Source organism: Triticum urartu, chromosome 6, assembly GCF_003073215.2.
Source record: "Triticum urartu cultivar G1812 chromosome 6, Tu2.1, whole genome shotgun sequence".
Classification (NCBI taxonomy): Eukaryota; Viridiplantae; Streptophyta; class Magnoliopsida; order Poales; family Poaceae; genus Triticum; species Triticum urartu.
Genome location: NC_053027.1, coordinates 29,165,252 through 29,184,597, shown reverse-complemented (window position 1 = coordinate 29,184,597; position 19,346 = coordinate 29,165,252). Strand labels below are relative to the sequence as shown.

General features: G+C 45.5%; 1 protein-coding gene across 1 annotated transcript; it reads left to right on the top strand.

The window, feature by feature from the left end:
* Positions 1 to 13,291: 13,291 nt before the first annotated feature.
* LOC125516192 (alpha/beta-gliadin-like) lies at positions 13,292 to 14,417 on the top strand. Its single transcript, XM_048681674.1, has one exon. The coding sequence runs from the start codon at positions 13,372 to 13,374 to the stop codon at positions 14,251 to 14,253; it is 882 nt and encodes a 293-aa protein (XP_048537631.1). The 5' UTR covers positions 13,292 to 13,371; the 3' UTR covers positions 14,254 to 14,417.
* Positions 14,418 to 19,346: the final 4,929 nt, after the last annotated feature.

Sequence of the window (19,346 nt, the reverse complement as noted above, 5' to 3'; positions counted from 1 at the left end):
TAGAAACTATTGATCTCTCATGCTTCACTTAGATTATTTTGAGATTCTTAATAGCATGTTAATTTTCTTAAAATCCTAATATGCTAGGTATTCAAAGTTAGTAAAATTTTCTTAAGAGTGTTTTGAATACTAAGAGAAGTTTGATGCTTGATGATTGTTTTGAGATATGGAGGTAATAATATCAAAGTCGTGCTAGTTGAGTAGTTGTGAAATTGAGAAATACTTATGTTGAAGTTTGCATGTCCCGTAGCACGCACGTATGGTAAACATTGTGTAACAAATTTGAAACATGAGGTGTTATTTGATTGTCTTCCTTGTGAGTGGCGGTCGGGGACGAGCGATGGTCTTTTCCTACCAATCTATCCCTCTAGGAGCATGCGCATAGTACCAAGGTTTTTGCTGACTTGTAGATTTTTGCAGTAAGTATGTGAGTTCTTTATGACTAATGTTGAGTCCATGCATTATACGCACTCTCACCCTTCCATCCTTGCTAGCCTCTTCGGTACCGTGCATTGCCGTTTCCCACATTGAGAGTTGGAGCAAACTTCGCCAGTGCATCCAAACCCCGTGATATGATACGCTCTTTCACACATAAACCTCCTTATATCTTCCTCAAAACAGTCACCATACCTACCTATTATGGCATTTCCATAGCCATTCCGGCATATATTGCCATGCAACTTTCCACCATTCCGTTCATCATGACACATTCATCATTGTCATATTGCTTAGCATAATCATGTAGTTGACATAGTATTTGTGGCAAAGCCACCGTTCATAACTCTTTCATACATGTCACTCTTGGTCCATTGCATGCCCCGGTACACCGCCGGAGGCATTCATATAGAGTCATACTTTGTTCTAGTATCGAGTAGTAATTATTGAGTTGTAAATAAATAGAAGTGTGATGATCATCATTAATAGAGGATGGCCCCAAAAAGAAAAAAAAGGAAGGGCCAAAAAAAGGCCAAATAAAAAAATATATAAAAGGGGGGCAATGCTACTATCCTTTTTTTTTCCACACTTGTGCTTCAAAGTAGCACCGTAATCTTCAAGATAGAGAGTCTCTTGATTTGTCACTTTCATATACTAGTGGGAATTTTTCATTATAGAACTTGGCTTGTATATTCCAACAATGGGCCTCCTCAAGTGCCCTAGGTCTTCGTGAGCAAGCAAGTTGGATGCACACCCACTTTCTCCTTTTTGTCTTCTCCACATAACCCCACTCATTATATTCTGTTCCACCCATAGTGTCATGTCCATGGCTTGCAATCATATATTGCGTGAAAGTTTATAGGTTTGAGATCACTAAAGTATGAAATAATTGCTTGGCTTGTCATCGGGGTTGTGCATGATGAGAGCATTCTTGTGTGACGAAAATGAAGCATGACTAAACTATATGATTTTGTAGGGATGAACTTTCTTTGGCCATGTTATTTTGAGAAGACATAATTGCTCAGTTAGTATGCTTGAAGTATTATTATTTTATGTCAATATGAACTTTTGTCTTGAATCTTTCAGATCTGAATATTCATACCACTATTAAGAAGAATTACATTAAAATCATGCCAAGTAGCACTCCGCATCAAAAATTCTGTTTTTATCATTTACCTACTCGAGGACGAGCAGGAATTAAGCTTGGGGATGCTTGATACGTCTCCAACGTATCTATAATTTTTGATTGCTCCATGCTATATTACCTACTGTTTTGGACAATATTGGGCTTTATTATCCACTTTTATATTATTTTTGGGACTAACCTATTAACCGGAGGCCCAGCCCAGAATTGTTGTTTTTTGCCTGTTTTAGGGTTTCGAAGAAAAGGAATATCAAAAGGAGTCCAAACGGAATGAAACCTTCGGGAACGTGATTTTCTCAACGAACAAGACCTAGGAGACTTGGACCCTCCGTCAAGACATAAAAGAGGAGGCCACGAGGTAGGGGGCGTGCCTACCCCCTGGCGCGCCCTCCACCCTCGTGGGCCCCCCTGTTGCTCCACCGACGTACGCCTTCCTCCTATATATACCTACTGTTGGGGAACGTAGCAGAATTTTAAAATTTTCTACGCATACCAAGATCAATCTATGGAGTCATCTAGCAACGAGGGAGAGAGGAGTGCATCTACGTACCCTTGTAGATCGCGCGCGGAAGCGTTCAAGAGAACGGGTTTGATGGAGTCGTACTCGTCGTGATCCAAATCACCGATGACCAAGTGCCGAACTAACAGCACCTCCCTGTTCAACACACGTACGGTTGGGAAGACGTCTCCTCCTTCTTGATCCAGCAAGGGGGAAGGAGATGTTGATGAAGATCCAGCAGCACGACGGCGTGGTGGTGGATGCAGCAGGATCCCGGCAGGGCTTCGCCAAGCGCAAGCGGGGAGGAGAGGTGTTACGGAGGGAGAGGGAGGCGCCAAGAGCAAGGGTGCGGCTGCCGTCCCTCCCCCCCTCTTTATATAGGGGCCTTGGGGGGGCTCCGGCCCTAGGAGATGGATCTCCAAGGGGGGCGAACTCCAAGGGGTGGCTTCCCCCCAAGCCAAGTGGGGGGCGCCCCCACCCCTAGGGTTTCCCAACCCTAGGCGCAGGGGAGGCCCAAGGGGGGGCGCACCAGCCCACTAGGGGCTGGTTCCGCTCCCAATTCAGCCCATGGGGCCCTCCGAGATGGGTGGCCCCACCCGGTGGACCGCGGGACCCTTCCGGTGGTCCCGGTACAATACCGGTGACCCCCGAAACCTTCCCGATGGCCGAAACTGTACTTCCTATATATAAATCTTTACCTCCGAACCATTCCGGAACTCCTCGTGACGTCCGGGATCTCATCCGGGACTCCGAACAACTTTCAGGTTACTGCTTACTAATATCTCTACAACCCTAGCGTCACCGAGCCTTAAGTGTGTAGACCCTACGGGTTCGGGAGACATACAGACATGACCGAGACGCCTCTCCGGTGAATAACCAACAGCGGGATCCGGATACCCATGTTGGCTCCCACATGCTCCACGATGATCTCATCGGATGAACCACAATGTCGAGGATTCAATCTATCCGTATACAATTCCCTTTGTCAATCGGTACGTTACTTGCCCGAGACTCGATCGTCAGTATCCCAATACCTCGTTCAATCTCGTTACCGGCAAGTCACTTTACTCGTACCATAATGCATGAACCCGTGATCAACCACTTGGTCACAATGAGCTCATTATGATGATGCATTACCGAGTGGGCCCAGAGATACCTCTCCGTCATACGGAGTGACAAATCCCAGTCTCGATTCGTGCCAACCCAACAGACACTTTCGAAGATACCTGTAATATACCTTTATAGTCACCCAGTTACGTTGTGACATTTGGCACACCCAATGCAGTCCTATGGTACTTGACATTCGGAAAAGCTACAACAGGCAAACTACACGATCTTTGAGCTATGCTTAGGATTGGGTCTTGTCCATCACATCATTCTCCTAATGATGTGATCCCGTTATCAATGACATCCAATGTCCATAGTCAGGAAACCATGACTATCTTTTGATCAACAAGCTAGTCAACTAGAGGCTCACTAGGGACGTGTTGTGGTCTATGTATTCACACATGTATTACGATTTCCGGATAACACAATTATAGCATGAACAATAGACAATTATCATGAACAAAGAAATATAATCATAACCATTTTATTATTGCCTCTAGGGCATATTTCCAACAGTCTCCCACTTGCACTAGAGTCAATAGTCTAGCTGCATTGTGATGAATCGAACACCCATGCAGTTCTGGTGTTGATCATGTTTTGCTCTAGGGAGAGGTTTAGTCAAGGATCTGCCACATTCAGGTCCGTATGTACTTTACAAATCTCTATGTCTCCATTTTGAACACTTTCACGAATTGAGTTGAAGCGACGCTTGATATGCCTGGTCTTCCTGTAAAACCTGGGCTCCTTGGCAAGTGCAATAGCTCTAGTGTTGTCACAGAATAGAGTCATCGGGCCCGGTGCATTGGGTATGACTCCTAGGTCGGTAATGAACTCATTCACCCAGACTGCTTCTTGTGCTGCCTCCAAGGCTGACATGTACTCCGCTTCACATGTAGATCCCACCACAACGCTTTGCTTGCAACTCCACCAGCTTACTGCCCCATCATTCAAAATATAGACGTATCCAGTTTCCGACTTAGAGTCATCCTGATCTGTGTCGAAGCTAGCATCGACGTAACCCTTTACGACGAGCTCTTCGTCACCTCCATAAACGAGAAACATATCCTTAGTCCTTTTCAGCTACTTCAGGATATTCTTGACCGCTGTCTAGTGTTCCATGCCGGGATTACTTTGGTACCTTCCTACCAAACTTACGGCAAGGTTTACATCAGGTCTGGTACACAGCATAGCGTACATGATAGACCCTATGGCCGAGGCATAGGGGACGACACTCATATTTTCTCTATCTTTTGACGTGGTCGTGCATTGAGCTGTGCTCAATCTTGTACCTTGCAATACAGGCAAGAACCCCTTCTTTGACAGATCCATTTTGAACTTCTTCAATATCTTGTCAAGGTACATACTCTGTGAAAGACCAATGAGGCGTCTCGATCTATCTCTATAGATCTTGATGCCTAATATATAAGTAGCTTCTCCAAGATCCTTCATTGAAAAACACTTGTTCAAGTAGGCCTTTATGCTTTCCAAGAATTCTATATCATTTCCCATCAACAATATGTCATCCACATCCAATATGAGAAATGCTACAGAGCTCCCACTCACTTTCTTGTAAATGCAGGCTTCTCCATAAGTCTGCGTAAACCCAAACGCTTTGATCATCTCATCAGAATGAATGTTCCAACTCCGAGATGCTTGCACCAGCCCATAAATCGAGCGTTGGAGCTTGTACACCTTGTCAGCATTCTTAGGATCGACAAAACCTTCTGGCTGCATCATATACAATTCTTCCTTAAGGAAACCATTAAGGAATGCTGTTTTGACGTCCATTTGCCATATCTCATAATCATAGAACGCGGCAAGTGCTAACATGATCCGGACGGACTTCAGCTTTGCTACGGGTGAGAAAGTCTCATCGTAGTCAACCCCTTGAACTTGCCGATAACCCTTAGCAACAAGCCGAGCTTTATAGATGGTCACATTACCATCCGCGTCTGTCTTCTTCTTAAAGATCCATTTATTTTCTATGGCTCGCCGATCATCGGGCAAGTCAGTCAAAGTCCATACTTCGTTTTCATACATGGATCTTATCTCGGATTTCATGGCTTCCAGCCATTTGTCGGAATCCGGGCCCGCCATCGCTTCTTCATAGTTCGAAGGTTCACCGTTGTCTAACAGGGTTGCCGTACCACTCTGGTGCGGAACGTGTCCCCGTGGACCTACGAAGTTCAGTAGCAACTTGATCTGAAGTTTCATGATCATCATCATCATCAACTTCCTCTCTAGTCGGTGCAGGCACCTTAGGAACATTTTCTTGAGCTGCGCCACTTACCGGTTCAAGAGGTAATACTTCATCAAGTTCTACTTTCCTCCCACTTATTTCTTTCGAGAGAAACTCTTTCTCTAGAAAGGACCCATTCTTGGCAACAAAGATCTTGCCTTCGGATCTGAGGTAGAAGGCATACCCAATAGTTTCTTTAGGGTATCCTATGAAGACGCATTTTTCCGATTTGGGTTCGAGCTTTTCAGGTTGAAGTTTCCTGACATAAGCATCGCATCCCCAAACTTTTAGTAACGACATCTTAGGTGTCTTCCCAAACCATAATTCATACGGTGTCGTCTCAACGGATTTCGACGGAGCCCTATTTAAATTGAATGTGGCAGTCTCTAAAGCATAGCCCCAAAATGACACTGGTAAATCAGTAAGAGACATCATAGATCGCACCATATCTAATAGAGTGCGATTACGACGTTCGGACACACCATTACGCTGAGGTGTTCCAGGCGGCGTGACTTGTGAAACTATTCCACATTTTCTTAAGTGTGTGCCAAATTCGTGACTCAAGTATTCTCTCCCACGATCTGATCGCAAGAACTTGATTTGCCTGTCACGTTGATTCTCAGCCTCACTCTGAAATTCCTTGAACTTTTCAAAGGTCTCATACTTGTGTTTCATTAAGTAGACATACCCATATCTTCTCAAGTCATCAGTGAGGGTGAGAACATAACGATAGCCACCACGAGCCTCAACACTCATTGGACCGTACACATCAGTATGTATGATTTCCAATAAGTTGGTTGCTCGCTCCATTATTCCTGAGAATGGAGTCTTGGTCATTTTACCCATGAGGCATGGTTCGCACGTGTCAAATGATTCGTAATCAAGAGACTCTAAAAGTCCATCTGCATAGAGCTTCTTCATGCGTTTGACACCTATGTGACCAAGGCGGCAGTGCCACAAGTATGTGGGGCTATCATTATCAACCTTACATCTTTTGGTATTCACACTATGAATATGTGTAACATTATGCTCGAGATTCATTAAGAATAAACCATTCACCAACGGAGCGTGACCATAAAACATATCTCTCATATAAATAGAACAACCATTATTCTCGGATTTAAATGAGTAACCATCTCGAATTAAACGAGATCCTGATACAATGTTCATGCTCAAAGCTGGCACTAAATAACAATTATTGAGGTTTGAAACTAATCCCGTAGGCAAATGTAGAGGCAGCGTGCCAACGGCGATCACATTGACCTTGGAACCATTCCCGACGCGCATCGTCACCTCGTCCTTCGCCAGTCTCCATTTATTCCGCAGCTCCTGCTTTGAGTTACAAATGTGAGCAACCGCACCGGTATCAAATACCCAGGAGCTACTACGAGTACTGGTAAGGTACACATCAATTACATGTATATCACATATACCTTTAGTGTTGCCGGCCTTCTTGTCCGCTAAGTATTTGGGGCAGTTCCGCTTTCAGTGACCACTTCCCTTGCAATAAAAACACTCAGTCTCGGGCTTGGGTACATTCTTTGGCTTCTTCCCGGTAACTTTCTTACCGGGCGCGGCAACTCCCTTGCCGTCCTTCTTGAATTCTTCTTACCCTTGCCTTTCTTGAACTTAGTGGTTTTATTCACCATCAACACTTGATGTTCCTTTTTGATTTCCACCTCTACTGATTTCAGCATTGAACATACCTCAGGAATGGTCTTTTCCATCCCCTGCATATTGAAGTTGATCACAAAGCTCTTGTAGCTCGGTGGAAGCAACTGAATGATTCTGTCAATGACCGCGTCATTCGGGAGATTAACTCCCAGCTGAGTCAAGCGGTTATGCAACCCAGACATTTTCAGTATGTGCTCACTCACAGAACTATTTTCCTCCATCTTACAGCTGAAGAACTTGTCGGAGACTTCATATCTCTCGACCCGAGCATGAGCTTGAAAAACCATTTTCAGCTCTTCGAACATCTCATATGCTCCGTGTCTCTCAAATCGCTTTTGGAGCCCCGGTTCTAAGCTGTAAAGCATGCCGCACTGAACGAGGGAGTAATCATCAGCACGTAACTGCCAAGCGTTCATAATGTCTTGGTTCTCTGGGACAGGTGCGTCACCTAGCGGTGCTTCTAGGACATAATCTTTCTTGGCAGCTATGAGGATGATCCTCAGGCTCCGGACCCAGTCCGTATAGTTGCTGCCATCGTCTTTCATCTTGGTTTTCTCTAGGAACGCATTGAAATTGAGGACAATGTGGGCCATTTGATCTACAAGACATATTGTAAAGATTTTGGACTAAGTTCATGATAATTAAGTTCATCTAATCAAATTAAACAATGAACTCGCACTCAGATAGACATCCCTCCAGTCATCTAAGTGAAACATGATCCGAGTTAACTAGGCTGTGTCCGATCATCACGTGAGACGGACTAGTCAACATCAGTGAACATCTTCATGTTGATCGTATCTTCTATACGACTCATGCTCGACCTTTCGGTCTTCTGTGTTCCGAGGCCATGTATGTACATGCTAGTCTCGTCAAGTAAACCTAAGTGTATTGCGTGTGTAAATCTGGCTTACACCCGTTGTATTCGAACGTTAGAATCTATCACACCCGATCATCACGTGGTGCTTCAAAACAACGAACCTTCGCAACAGTGCACAGTTAGGGGGAACACTTTCTTGAAATTATTTCGAGGGATCATCTTATTTAAGCTACCGTCGTTCTAAGCAAATAAGATGTAAAACATGATAAACATCACATGCAATCAAATAGTGACATGATATGGCCAATATCATTTGCTCCTTTTGATCTCCATCTTCGGGGCTCCATGATCATCGTTGTCACCGGCATGACACCATGATCTCCATCATCGTGTCTTCTTGAAGTTGTCTCGTCATCTATTACTTCTACTACTATGGCTAATGCTTTAGCAATAAAGTAAAGTAATTACATGACGTTTTTGTTGACACGCAGGTCATAAATAAATGAGACAACTCCTATGGCTCCTGCCGGTTGTCATACTCATCGACATGCAAGTCGTGATTCCTATTACAAGAACATGATCAATCTCATACATCACATATATCATTCATCACATCCTTTTGGCCATATCACATCACACGGCACATGCTGCAAAAACAAGTTAGACGTCCTCTAATTGTTGTTGCAAGTTTTTACGTGGCTGCTATAGGTTTCTAGCAAGAACGTGTCTTACCTACGACAAAACCACAACGTGATATGACAATTTCTATTTACCCTTCATAAGGACCCTTTTCATCGAATCCGATCCGACTAAAGTGGGAGGGACAGACACACGCCAGCCACCTTATGCAACTAGTGCATGTCAATCGGTGGAACCAGTCTCACGTAAGCGTACGTGCAAGGTCGGTCTGGGCCGCTTCATCCCACGATGCCGCCGAATCAAGATAAGACTAGTAACGGCAAGCAAATTGACAATATCCACGCCCACAACTGCTTTGTGTTCTACTCGTGCATAGAAACTACGCATAGACCTGGCTCATGATGCCACTATTGGGGATTGTAGCAGAATTTTAATATTTTCTACGCATCACCAAGATCAATCTATGGAGTCATCTAGCAACGAGGGAGAGAGGAGTGCATCTACATACCCTTGTAGATCGCGCGCGGAAGCGTTCAAGAGAACGGGGTTGATGGAGTCGTACTCGTCGTGATCCAAATCACCGATGACCAAGTGCCGAACGGACTGCACCTTCGTGTTCAACACACGTACGGTTGGGAAGACGTCTCCTCCTTCTTGATCCAGCAAGGGGGAAGGAGAGGTTGATGAAGATCCAGCAGCACGACGGCGTGGTGGTGGATGCAGCAGGATCCCGGCAGGGCATCGCCAAGCGCAAGCGGGGAGGAGAGGTGTTACGGAGGGAGAGGGAGGCACCAAAGCAAGGGTGCGGCTGACCTCCCTCCCCCCTATTTATATAGGGGCCTTGGGGGGCACCGGCCCTAGGAGATGGATCTCCAGGGGGGGCGAAGGCCAAGGGGTGGCTTCCCCCCCAAGCCAAGTGGGGGGGCGCCCCCACCCCTAGGGTTTCCCAACCCTAGGCGCAGGGGAGGCCCAAGGGGGGGCGCACCAGCCCACTAGGGGCTGGTTCCCCTCCCAATTCAGTCCATGGGGCCCTCCGGGATGGGTGGCCCCACCCGGTGGACCCCCGGGACCCTTCCGGTGGTCTCGGTACAATACCGGTGACCCCCGAAACCTTCCCGATGGACGAAACTGTACTTCCTATATATAAATCTTTACCTCCGGACCATTCCGGAACGCCTCGTGACGTCCGGGATCTCATCCGGGACTCCGAACAACTTTCGGGTTACTGCATACTAATATCTCTACAACCCTAGCGTCACCGAACCTTAAGTGTGTAGACCCTACGGGTTCGGGAGACATGCAGACATGACCGAGACGCCTCTCCGGTCAATAACCAACAGCGGGATCTGGATACCCATGTTGGCTCCCACATGCTCCACGATGATCTCATCGGATGAACCACGATGTCGAGCATTCAATCAATCCGTATACAATTCCCTTTGTCAATCAGTACGTTACTTGCCCGAGACTCGATTGTCGGTATCCCAATACCTCGTTCAATCTCGTTACCGGCAAGTCACTTTACTCGTACCGTAATGCATGATCCCATGATCAACCACTTGGTCACATTGAGCTCATTATGATGATGCATTACCGAGTGGGCGCAGAGATACCTCTCCATCATACGGAGTGACAAATCCCAGTCTCGATTCATGCCAACCCAACAAACACTTTCGGAGATACCTGTAATGTACCTTTATAGTCACCCAGTTACGTTGTGACGTATGGCACACCCAAGGCACTCCTACGGTATCCGGGAGTTGCACAATCTCATGGTCTAAGGAAATGATACTTGACATTCGGAAAAGCTACAGCAAACGAACTACACGACCTTTGATCTATGCTTAGGATTGGGTCTTGTCCATCAGATCATTCTCCTAATGATGTGATCCCGTTATCAATGATATCCAATGTCCATAGTCAGGAAACCATGACTATCTTTTGATCAACGAGCTAGTCAACTAGAGGCTCACTAGGGACGTGTTGTGGTCTATGTATTCACACATGTATTACGATTTCCGGATAACACAATTATAGCATGAACAATAGACAATTATCATGAACAAATAAATATAATAATAACCATTTTATTATTGCCTCTAGGGCATATTTCCAACACCTACGTACCCCCAAACGATCATATACGGAGCGAAAACCCTAATTCCACCTCCGCAACTTTCCGTATCCACGAGAACCCATCTTGGGGCCTGTTCCGGAGCTCCGCCAGAGGGGGCATCGATCATGGAGGGCTTCTACATCAACACCATAGCCTCTCCGATGAAGTGTGAGTAGTTCACCTCAGAACTACGGTTCCATAGTTATTAGCTAGATGGCTTCTTCTCTCTTTTTGGAACTCAATACAATGTTCTCCCCCTCTCTTGTGGAGAACTATTCGATGTAATCTTCTTTTTGCGGTGTGTTTGTTGAGACCGATGAATTGTGGGTTTATGAGCAAGTCTATCTATGAATAATATTTGAATCTTCTCTGAATTCTTTTATGTATGATTGGTTATCTTTGCCAGTCTCTTCAAATTATCAATTTGGTTTGGCCTACTAGATTGGTCTTTCTTGCAATGGGAGAAGTGCTTAGCTTTGGGTTCAATCTTGCGGTGTCCTTTCCCAGTGACAGTAGGGGCAGCAAGGCACGTATTGTATTGTATTGTATTGTAGCCTCCTACTGGATTGATACCTTGGTTCTCAAAATCTGAGGGAAATACTTACGCTACTTTGCTGCATCATCCCTTCCTCTTCGGGGAAAACCAACGCAGTGCTCAAGAGGTAGCAAGGGATCCTTTTTGTCGACGATCCGATGTTTCAACCTTGTTTTCCAGGCGGCCAACGCGTCGCTAAACTTGGTGATGGTGTGTTTGTTTATCTTCTTCATTGCCAGGTCCTTATCTGGATCTTTATTATCCTTTTCATTGCGGTCCGGGAACAAGAATATCTGGTGCAGCTTCTTTAGGAGGGAGGGCCTCATATTATCTATCTTTTGTAGTTTCCCATCGTTGATCGTGGCAGTTGTCCGTATGATGCAACCTATTTGATTGCCTTAGCACAATCGCGCTTCCGGGGGCGCTATTGTCTCAAAAATACCGTCGTCCATCTCCGTGACCACCAGTCTAGTACTCATGAGCTGGTTTGGGCGCCGTGGCCTCTTTGCTTTCGGTTCTTGACCAGCTCCGCTAGTCTCGGCGCCGGTCTCAGTCTCATCGCCGGTCTGCATGTCGGTATTAGTCCCTGATGCGACAGCACAGTCGCTGCAACATGGGTAAGGGAGACCACATCAGTGCTGGGGGGTCTGAAAATCGGGACACACTTTCGCGCGTGCGGGCCGCCTCTCAAACAGCTACTGGGGAGGCGGCGGAGTACCTGGGTGCGCGGCGAATCCCCGGGAACTCGGTGACCAACTTCCTTCCCGTGTGGCGCATGGAGACGACGGCGACCCCGGTGAAGAGCAGCTTAGCCGCGAGCTGCACAGCCTCGTCCACCTCCTAAGTTGGGACCTCCGCGCGAGCGTTGTGGGGCCGCCGCTCGGATGGCTTCTGGAAGGCGGTTGTACATGGGCACAGGGTGAATCCCGGCGAGAGCTGGCCATTGGCGCGCGCAAGTAGACGACAACGTCCTCGACGAAGAGCAGCCCGGCCAGCTCGCCTCACTATCCTTTGATTAGAAATGAAAGATTGGGAAGAAGCAGACTTGAGCCTGCAGGGAAAGGATAAGGTGACGATGCAGTCTCCACTCGTTCGGGGCGACACTCGTACTGAATGTATGAGAAACGTGACGTGGCAGAGACCCCAAGATACTCTCTCCATTTATTTTTGGTCTGCATATAAAGTTTGGTCAAAGTCAAGATTTGTAAATTTTAACTAACTTTATAATAAAAAAATATCAACATTCACAATATGAAATCAATATTACCAGATGCGTCATGAAATGTATTTCCATACTATATAGTTTTGGTATTGTAGATGTTCATATTTTTTTATATATATGGGAAGTAGAGGCACTCTTCCATATAATGAAGTTTATAATATATGTGCTTATATTGTACTATAATTGTTTGAATAACTTAGCATATGTTCAGATGTATGATATCTGTAATTTAAGCGCTTGAATTTTACATATAAATATTTATTAATAAATATGTACCCCTATAATAGCTAGGCCGTGCAGTTGCATGGGTAGATGACTAGTGATTACAATCTTGTTTGTGTGCAAGTCAAGCTTATCTAGTTTACACGTAACAACTTGTAGAACATTACAAAATTTATGCTTGCTAATAACTTCTAGAACACTACAACACTTGACATGTAAAAGGAATTTGACGAGTCATAGCCTACTAAAGCAAGTTACATTACTAGTCTTATTTATCTTAACAGACCACACAAGATTACAAACTAAGTACCGTGACAGCCATGCTTATCTAGTTTATGCGTAACAATTTGCAGAAAATTACAAACTTAGTTTCAGAAAAATAGGCAATCTAGATTAGTGTTTGAGCTGTAAAGTGAATAAGATGAGTCATGCATATTATCACACCTTTTTGGTGGTGGAATGATAGTGCAACAACAAGGAACTTTAATGACCAGTCCAAGAATACACTTGTAAGTAGTGCCACCAAACAGAACATACCAAATGATGATTTTGAGAAGCATCCAAGCACTTTCCACACAAACAAATGCCAATTGTGAAAGAGATCATTCCATGGCAGCCATAAATAGCCCCATAGCATGACGATCATCCTTCCTCATCCATCATTCTCATAAGTAGAGCGCATCATTTAAGCCAAGCAAGTTGTGGTCAATACCAAATCCACCATGAAGACCTTTCTCATCCTTGCCCTCCTTGCAATCGTGGCGACCACTGCCACAACTGCAGTTAGAGTTCCAGTGCCACAATTGCAGCCACAAAATCCATCTCAGCAACAGCCACAAGAGCAAGTTCCATTGGTACAACAACAACAATTTCTAGGGCAGCAACAACCATTTCCACCACAACAACCATATCCACAGCCGCAACCATTTCCATCACAACAACCATATCTGCAGCTGCAACCATTTCCGCAGCCGCAACTACCATATTCGCAGCCACAACCATTTCGACCACAACAACCATATCCACAACCGCAACCACAGTATTCGCAACCACAACAACCAATTTCACAGCAGCAGCAACAACAACAACAACAACAACAACAACAACAACAACAACAACAACAACAACAACAACAACAACAAATCCTTCAACAAATTTTGCAACAACAACTGATTCCATGCATGGATGTTGTATTGCAGCAACACAACATAGCGCATGGAAGATCACAAGTTTTGCAACAAAGTACTTACCAGCTGTTGCAAGAATTGTGTTGTCAGCACCTATGGCAGATCCCTGAGCAGTCGCAGTGCCAGGCCATCCACAATGTTGTTCATGCTATTATTCTGCATCAACAACAAAAACAACAACAACAACCATCGAGCCAGGTCTCCTTCCAACAGCCTCTGCAACAATATCCATTAGGCCAGGGCTCCTTCCGGCCATCTCAGCAAAACCCACAGGCCCAGGGCTCTGTCCAGCCTCAACAACTGCCCCAGTTCGAGGAAATAAGGAACCTAGCGCTACAGACGCTACCTGCAATGTGCAATGTCTACATCCCTCCATATTGCACCATCGCGCCATTTGGCATCTTCGGTACTAACTGAGAAGAAAATAACTCTAGTACTAGATATATGAAACACCGTTTTCTCAGTCCATGGTTTGGTCGTTGTAGCGGTGAAAAAATAATGTGACATGCACTATCATGTAAGAACCCAAACTATACTAGTTCAAACTTGGGAATAAAAGACAAACACAGGTCTTGTCTACATATTTATGTTGCATCTATTTATATATTAAAAGTAATATAAGGTGAACCAGGAGCAAGGTAAATATGCTAGAAAATTGCACGTTAATTAGAAATTACTAGCCCTCAATCCTGGTAAATCTTAACAAATAGAATTATCTTGACCGTTAGATTTATGTAACATATATAATGCTCTGGGCCTCCAACGACTGTACGTGACACATCTGAACGCACATATGTTAAAGAAAATATATTTGGTAAATGGTGGGCCTCTTTAAAAAGAGAACTCACGCTACATGCACCAACTAAGAAAAACACATACATGTAAACGGGAAAAGGATGAGATTTTCTCACGTACGTGCTCCCTGGCTCCACCCCGTTGAAAAAATATACATCTGGAGGCCACTTTGTTTCCTCATCAAAAAAAACTTACGTTAAAAAGATTGCATGCATCCCAGGGAAAATAGTCAAGAAGAAGTCGGACTCTTCCTTACAAAAACAAGGAACGTGTTAAGTTGACTTCAAAGAAAAAAGGAACATGTTAAGTTAAAAAAAACAAGAAACCTGTTAAGTTAGAAAAAAACAAGGAACGTGTTGTCCTAGGAAAGATATGTGTCAAATCTTACAAAAAAAAGAATACACACACGTACGTTCATGCACTTGGAAAATAGAAAAAAAAGGAACATCACGTATGTATACACTTCGGAAACTCATTACATGACCATGTCTGATATACTCCTCTAATGCTTAATATTAGTGCCTAATAATTTATATTTAAAATTTAATTTACTGATCAAATATCCCCACTGTTTAAATTTTAATTTGGCACATTGTTTGGCTATAGTATGAACCTAAATTTCCTCTTATTATTATATATCATGGTAATAATCCAAAGGCGACTAATCTGCGCCGGCGCACCGGCGCAATCAATTCGGCCGGACACAGCGCGGCCGTTTGATTAGATTGCATTTAACCATCAGATCTGGAATCGTTTTCTTTCCAATTAAACGGATTCAACCAAACAGCAGAGGGGAAAACAAAGCAGCGCCGCCGCCAACACTAGCCATGGACGACCGATGTAGCAAAACCTTAAACTATTATTTCCAATATAGCACCGTATTGGATGGAAAACCATGCCCGGATGGTTGCGAGCGGTTTGAGGGTTAGCTTTTGTAATGCCCGGTTAGTTATGCTATAGCAATTCCCTGCTAATGATGTCACTAAACCACGATTACTGTTGTTAACCTCACAATGATTCAATCCCGTTCAAATTCAAATTTAAAATAAAGGCAAACATCAAAAGTTTTCAAACATTAAAACTAAAATCTTTGAGAGGTGACAAATAATGCATAAGTAATTATGGTGAAGAAACCACACTTTAATCAAATGTTTAAATACTCTAAAATGAAAAAAAACAGTGGCTTAAACTATTATTTAAATGCTTTTAAAATAGTAAAAATCTTCTAACTAAATTATTTGGGTACCAAACTTTTGGTGGCAGTGGTATATTTAGTAGAACTAATTTAGATGCTTATTATATAATTTACAATTAGAGTAAATGAGAAATAGATAAAACGGAAAAAGGAAAAGACAAACAAATAAAAGCAAAAGGGCAACCCCTCGTGTGGCCTCGCCTAGCTGGCCACTAGGCTAGCTAGGCTGGCCCCGCCGCCTCCCTTAACCCCCCACTCCCCATCGAACCCAAGCCCGATCGCCCCACTTCCACCACACCCCCTCGCCAGCCTCCCCACCTCTTGATCCCATCTGGATCGGGGAGGGTATTGCCCCCATAGACCCTGTTGCCGTCGCCGGATCGCCCGCCGACGTCGCCAGGCCTCCTCCCCGCCGCCTGTCTCCGGCTCACCTCCCCTCTCGCTCCTCTTCCCCGGCCCGATCTGGATCGTGAACGAGCAATGAGCTCGAAGCCCCCCTTCACCGGCGCCATCACCGTGCGCCACCACCACCGCCTGAAGACCTCACCATCGCTGAACCTTGCGTCGCCTCCTCGTATCCTTCCCCTACTCGCGTCCTCAAGCCAGGCCGAGCCCCTTCTCGGCAACACTGTGAGACACCCCCGTTTCCCTCCTCTTTCCACCACGTTCACCGCGCCGCGCCGTGCCCTCGCCGTGCGGGACGCCCACCACCGCACCAGCCCCCGCTCCGCGCACGACCATACCCGCGCGCCGCGCCATGATCCCCTTTTCCGCCCTACCTTCCCGCGCTCGCCGCGAGTCCCGATGCTCCCCCGCGCCCTCTTTCGGGGGCGCCGACTGCCCCTGTCCCGGTGCTCGCCGCCGTGCCTCCCACCGCTCTACTGCTACGTTACTACTGCGTGCGGCCGCCGCCTCTTCCCGCTGCTCCGCCAGCGCCGAAGCTCCCGGTTGGCTCCACCACTGCTCACTTAAACCGCCGGCCTAAATGGCCTAACCCCCGGCTAATGAACCCCCACTAACCCACTGACACCGGGACCCACATTCCCTAATTAACCATTTAATAAATTAAAACTCTTAAATTAACATTAGTGTATGACATGTGCGTCCCCTGTTAATTAATAATTTTACTGCTAGTTTTATTAGTTTCTGTTTTTCTGCATATTTCTTTTGTATTTGAACAGCTTTATACAATAATATTTAGCGTATCATACACATACAAATGTAATCATAGCATATACATACAAATAGTCTCATCAAATCATGTCATCATCATAATCATCATCCATCACAAAGTGGTCTCTCGTCATCATCTCGAAAATTGCGATACAAGTCTCGATTACTTGCAACTACATCGTCATCCATCTAAACAATGATATACGCGAGAAGAGCTATTACTATGAGTGAGAGCGGAACTATGCAGTACATGAGTTTGTATCCCTCTCTCGCATTAGCGTGAACCTAAACTAACTACTGGCTATTGCTCGGAAACCGGAAACCGGTACACCTAGGCCTGACACTCCGGCCACTCGTCGTATACTCCTGGCGTAGAACTTCTTCGCCATCGATGATCTATGCACCTGCATCGTCACATGAGTCGATGATATGAAACATATATAGTTGAGCAACAGAAAGAGACAGACTTGGAAAAAATAGAAGCAACATATCATAAGTATAAATAACAAAGTTCATCGTACCCAAAATGCCCTAACTAGAGTGATCTTCGCTAGTCGAGGAGGAAGGTTTAATTACATCACAAATAATGTTTCGTCGTGCATAACTCAAAGTTCCGTCATACAGGAAATATGAACTAAACGGACACATTGTCATATCTATTTCGAAAATCACTCCAACATGTCGTGCCATCCATCCAAGTCAAGGAGACAGTGCCCGAGCTTAGTGAAAGGCTTCAGGTCGAGACGCTGAGCGGCTACGCGTGTTCGGAAGTCTTCCCACGTCATTTGTCCTTCTTCATAGAACATACCTGTTTTTTCGACGACCTCCTTCATGATGATTTGGGCAAGTTCGCACTGGAAGTGATATAAGTCATCTTGAAGTGGATGATCCTCGATATCTCCTAAGTTCTTTGCCCATTGCAGAATATGGGCATCGCTGAATTTAGGTGACATGCAAAGGTTCTGGTGATCTCGTCTGTACTCCATCATGTGGTGTAGGACATAGAATCCATCATCAAGAGAATCACTCGGTTGCTGGATGCAGCTGAAGTGGGTCTTATGGGCCTGCCGTCCCTTTTCTTCTTGTCCTTGACCTCTCCACCCCGTGCATCGTAGTAAAACATAGCACTGTCGAGAACAGACTTGATGTGGGTGTAATCCTTTTTGTTAATGTTCTTCGATGAGTCCACAGTATCGGGGGTAGCGGATGATGAGGACGGCGCGCCCGCCGCTGCGCAAAATAAGTACACCTCAAATTAATTACACTCCATCGTTCAAATGAATGATTGAAATCGAAGGAAGGATATCTGCGGAGATGACTTACACGGGATGATAAGCCACGAGAATCGCCTCCTTGTCCTTATTTCCAAGCATGAAATTGACGATGTATTCCTCGCGTATTCACGGTGCATTGCGCGGACTCCCAAGAAGCCCTCGTGCATGAAGTACGGGTCAGCAACACAGATATGAGGTATCTGCTCAACCCCGATGAGGTAGTTCATGTGCAAGGCATAAAGGCGGACAAACGTAAAATCCAGCTTCTTTAAGTGAAACATGTTGAAGATCTAATCGAATCGAAGGAAAAACTTCTTTGAGGGGAATGTGTCGACGTACGACAATTGCCGCGGTACGTTAACCACGTAGAGAGGGTATCCTGGATTTTTCGAGGCGATGAGGCCTTTCTCTATCCGCAACACGTCGTCATGAAGTCTCGTTAGATTGTCAGATCTGGCCCCTAGCACTGCTTTCGGTAGGATTGGTTCACTGGGATACGCCATTTTGCCGCTCCGGGGATATCTATACGGCCTTGAACCCGAGGCTGCTGAGGCGGCTGGATCATAGAAGCAGCTTTGTTGGCTTTCCTCGGTGTATTCCTAGGCTTCTTTGCTACCGGAAGGTCGTCTATAATATGTTCAGCCTCCAGAGGCGGCAATTCAGGCACCGACTCATGACGCTCAAACCCTTAGTAGGCGCCAGTATTGAGATACTGTTGAGTGTCATTGTCGTCCTCATCTATGGCGGTGTCACCAGCGACAAATGGAGCCTCTTCCTCACCCCGTCCGCTATCACCCAGCACGACAGCCGGCGCTAATTGCGTAGGTGGGGTGTTGATGTTCATACCTAACTACATGCTCGTGTGTGTGCTCCCGGCCGTCTCCAAACAAAGCAGACTCTTTGGCCACAATAGGACCCACCCATTGCAATCACCAAGCCGCTGCGGGATCTCGTCGTCATTCCCCCTAGTACCGAAGGAGCCAAATTCTCCTGGCCTGGTTTGACACTGGCCACGGAAACTTTGAAGATGTCCGGGGGGATCGGTCGGCCGTGGAACAATGGTTCCTTCGGCT

Coding starts and splice junctions, on each gene's coding strand:
- LOC125516192 (XM_048681674.1), top strand. CDS start 13,372: ATGAAGACCTTTCTCATCCTTGCCCTCCTTGCAATCGTGGCGACCACT.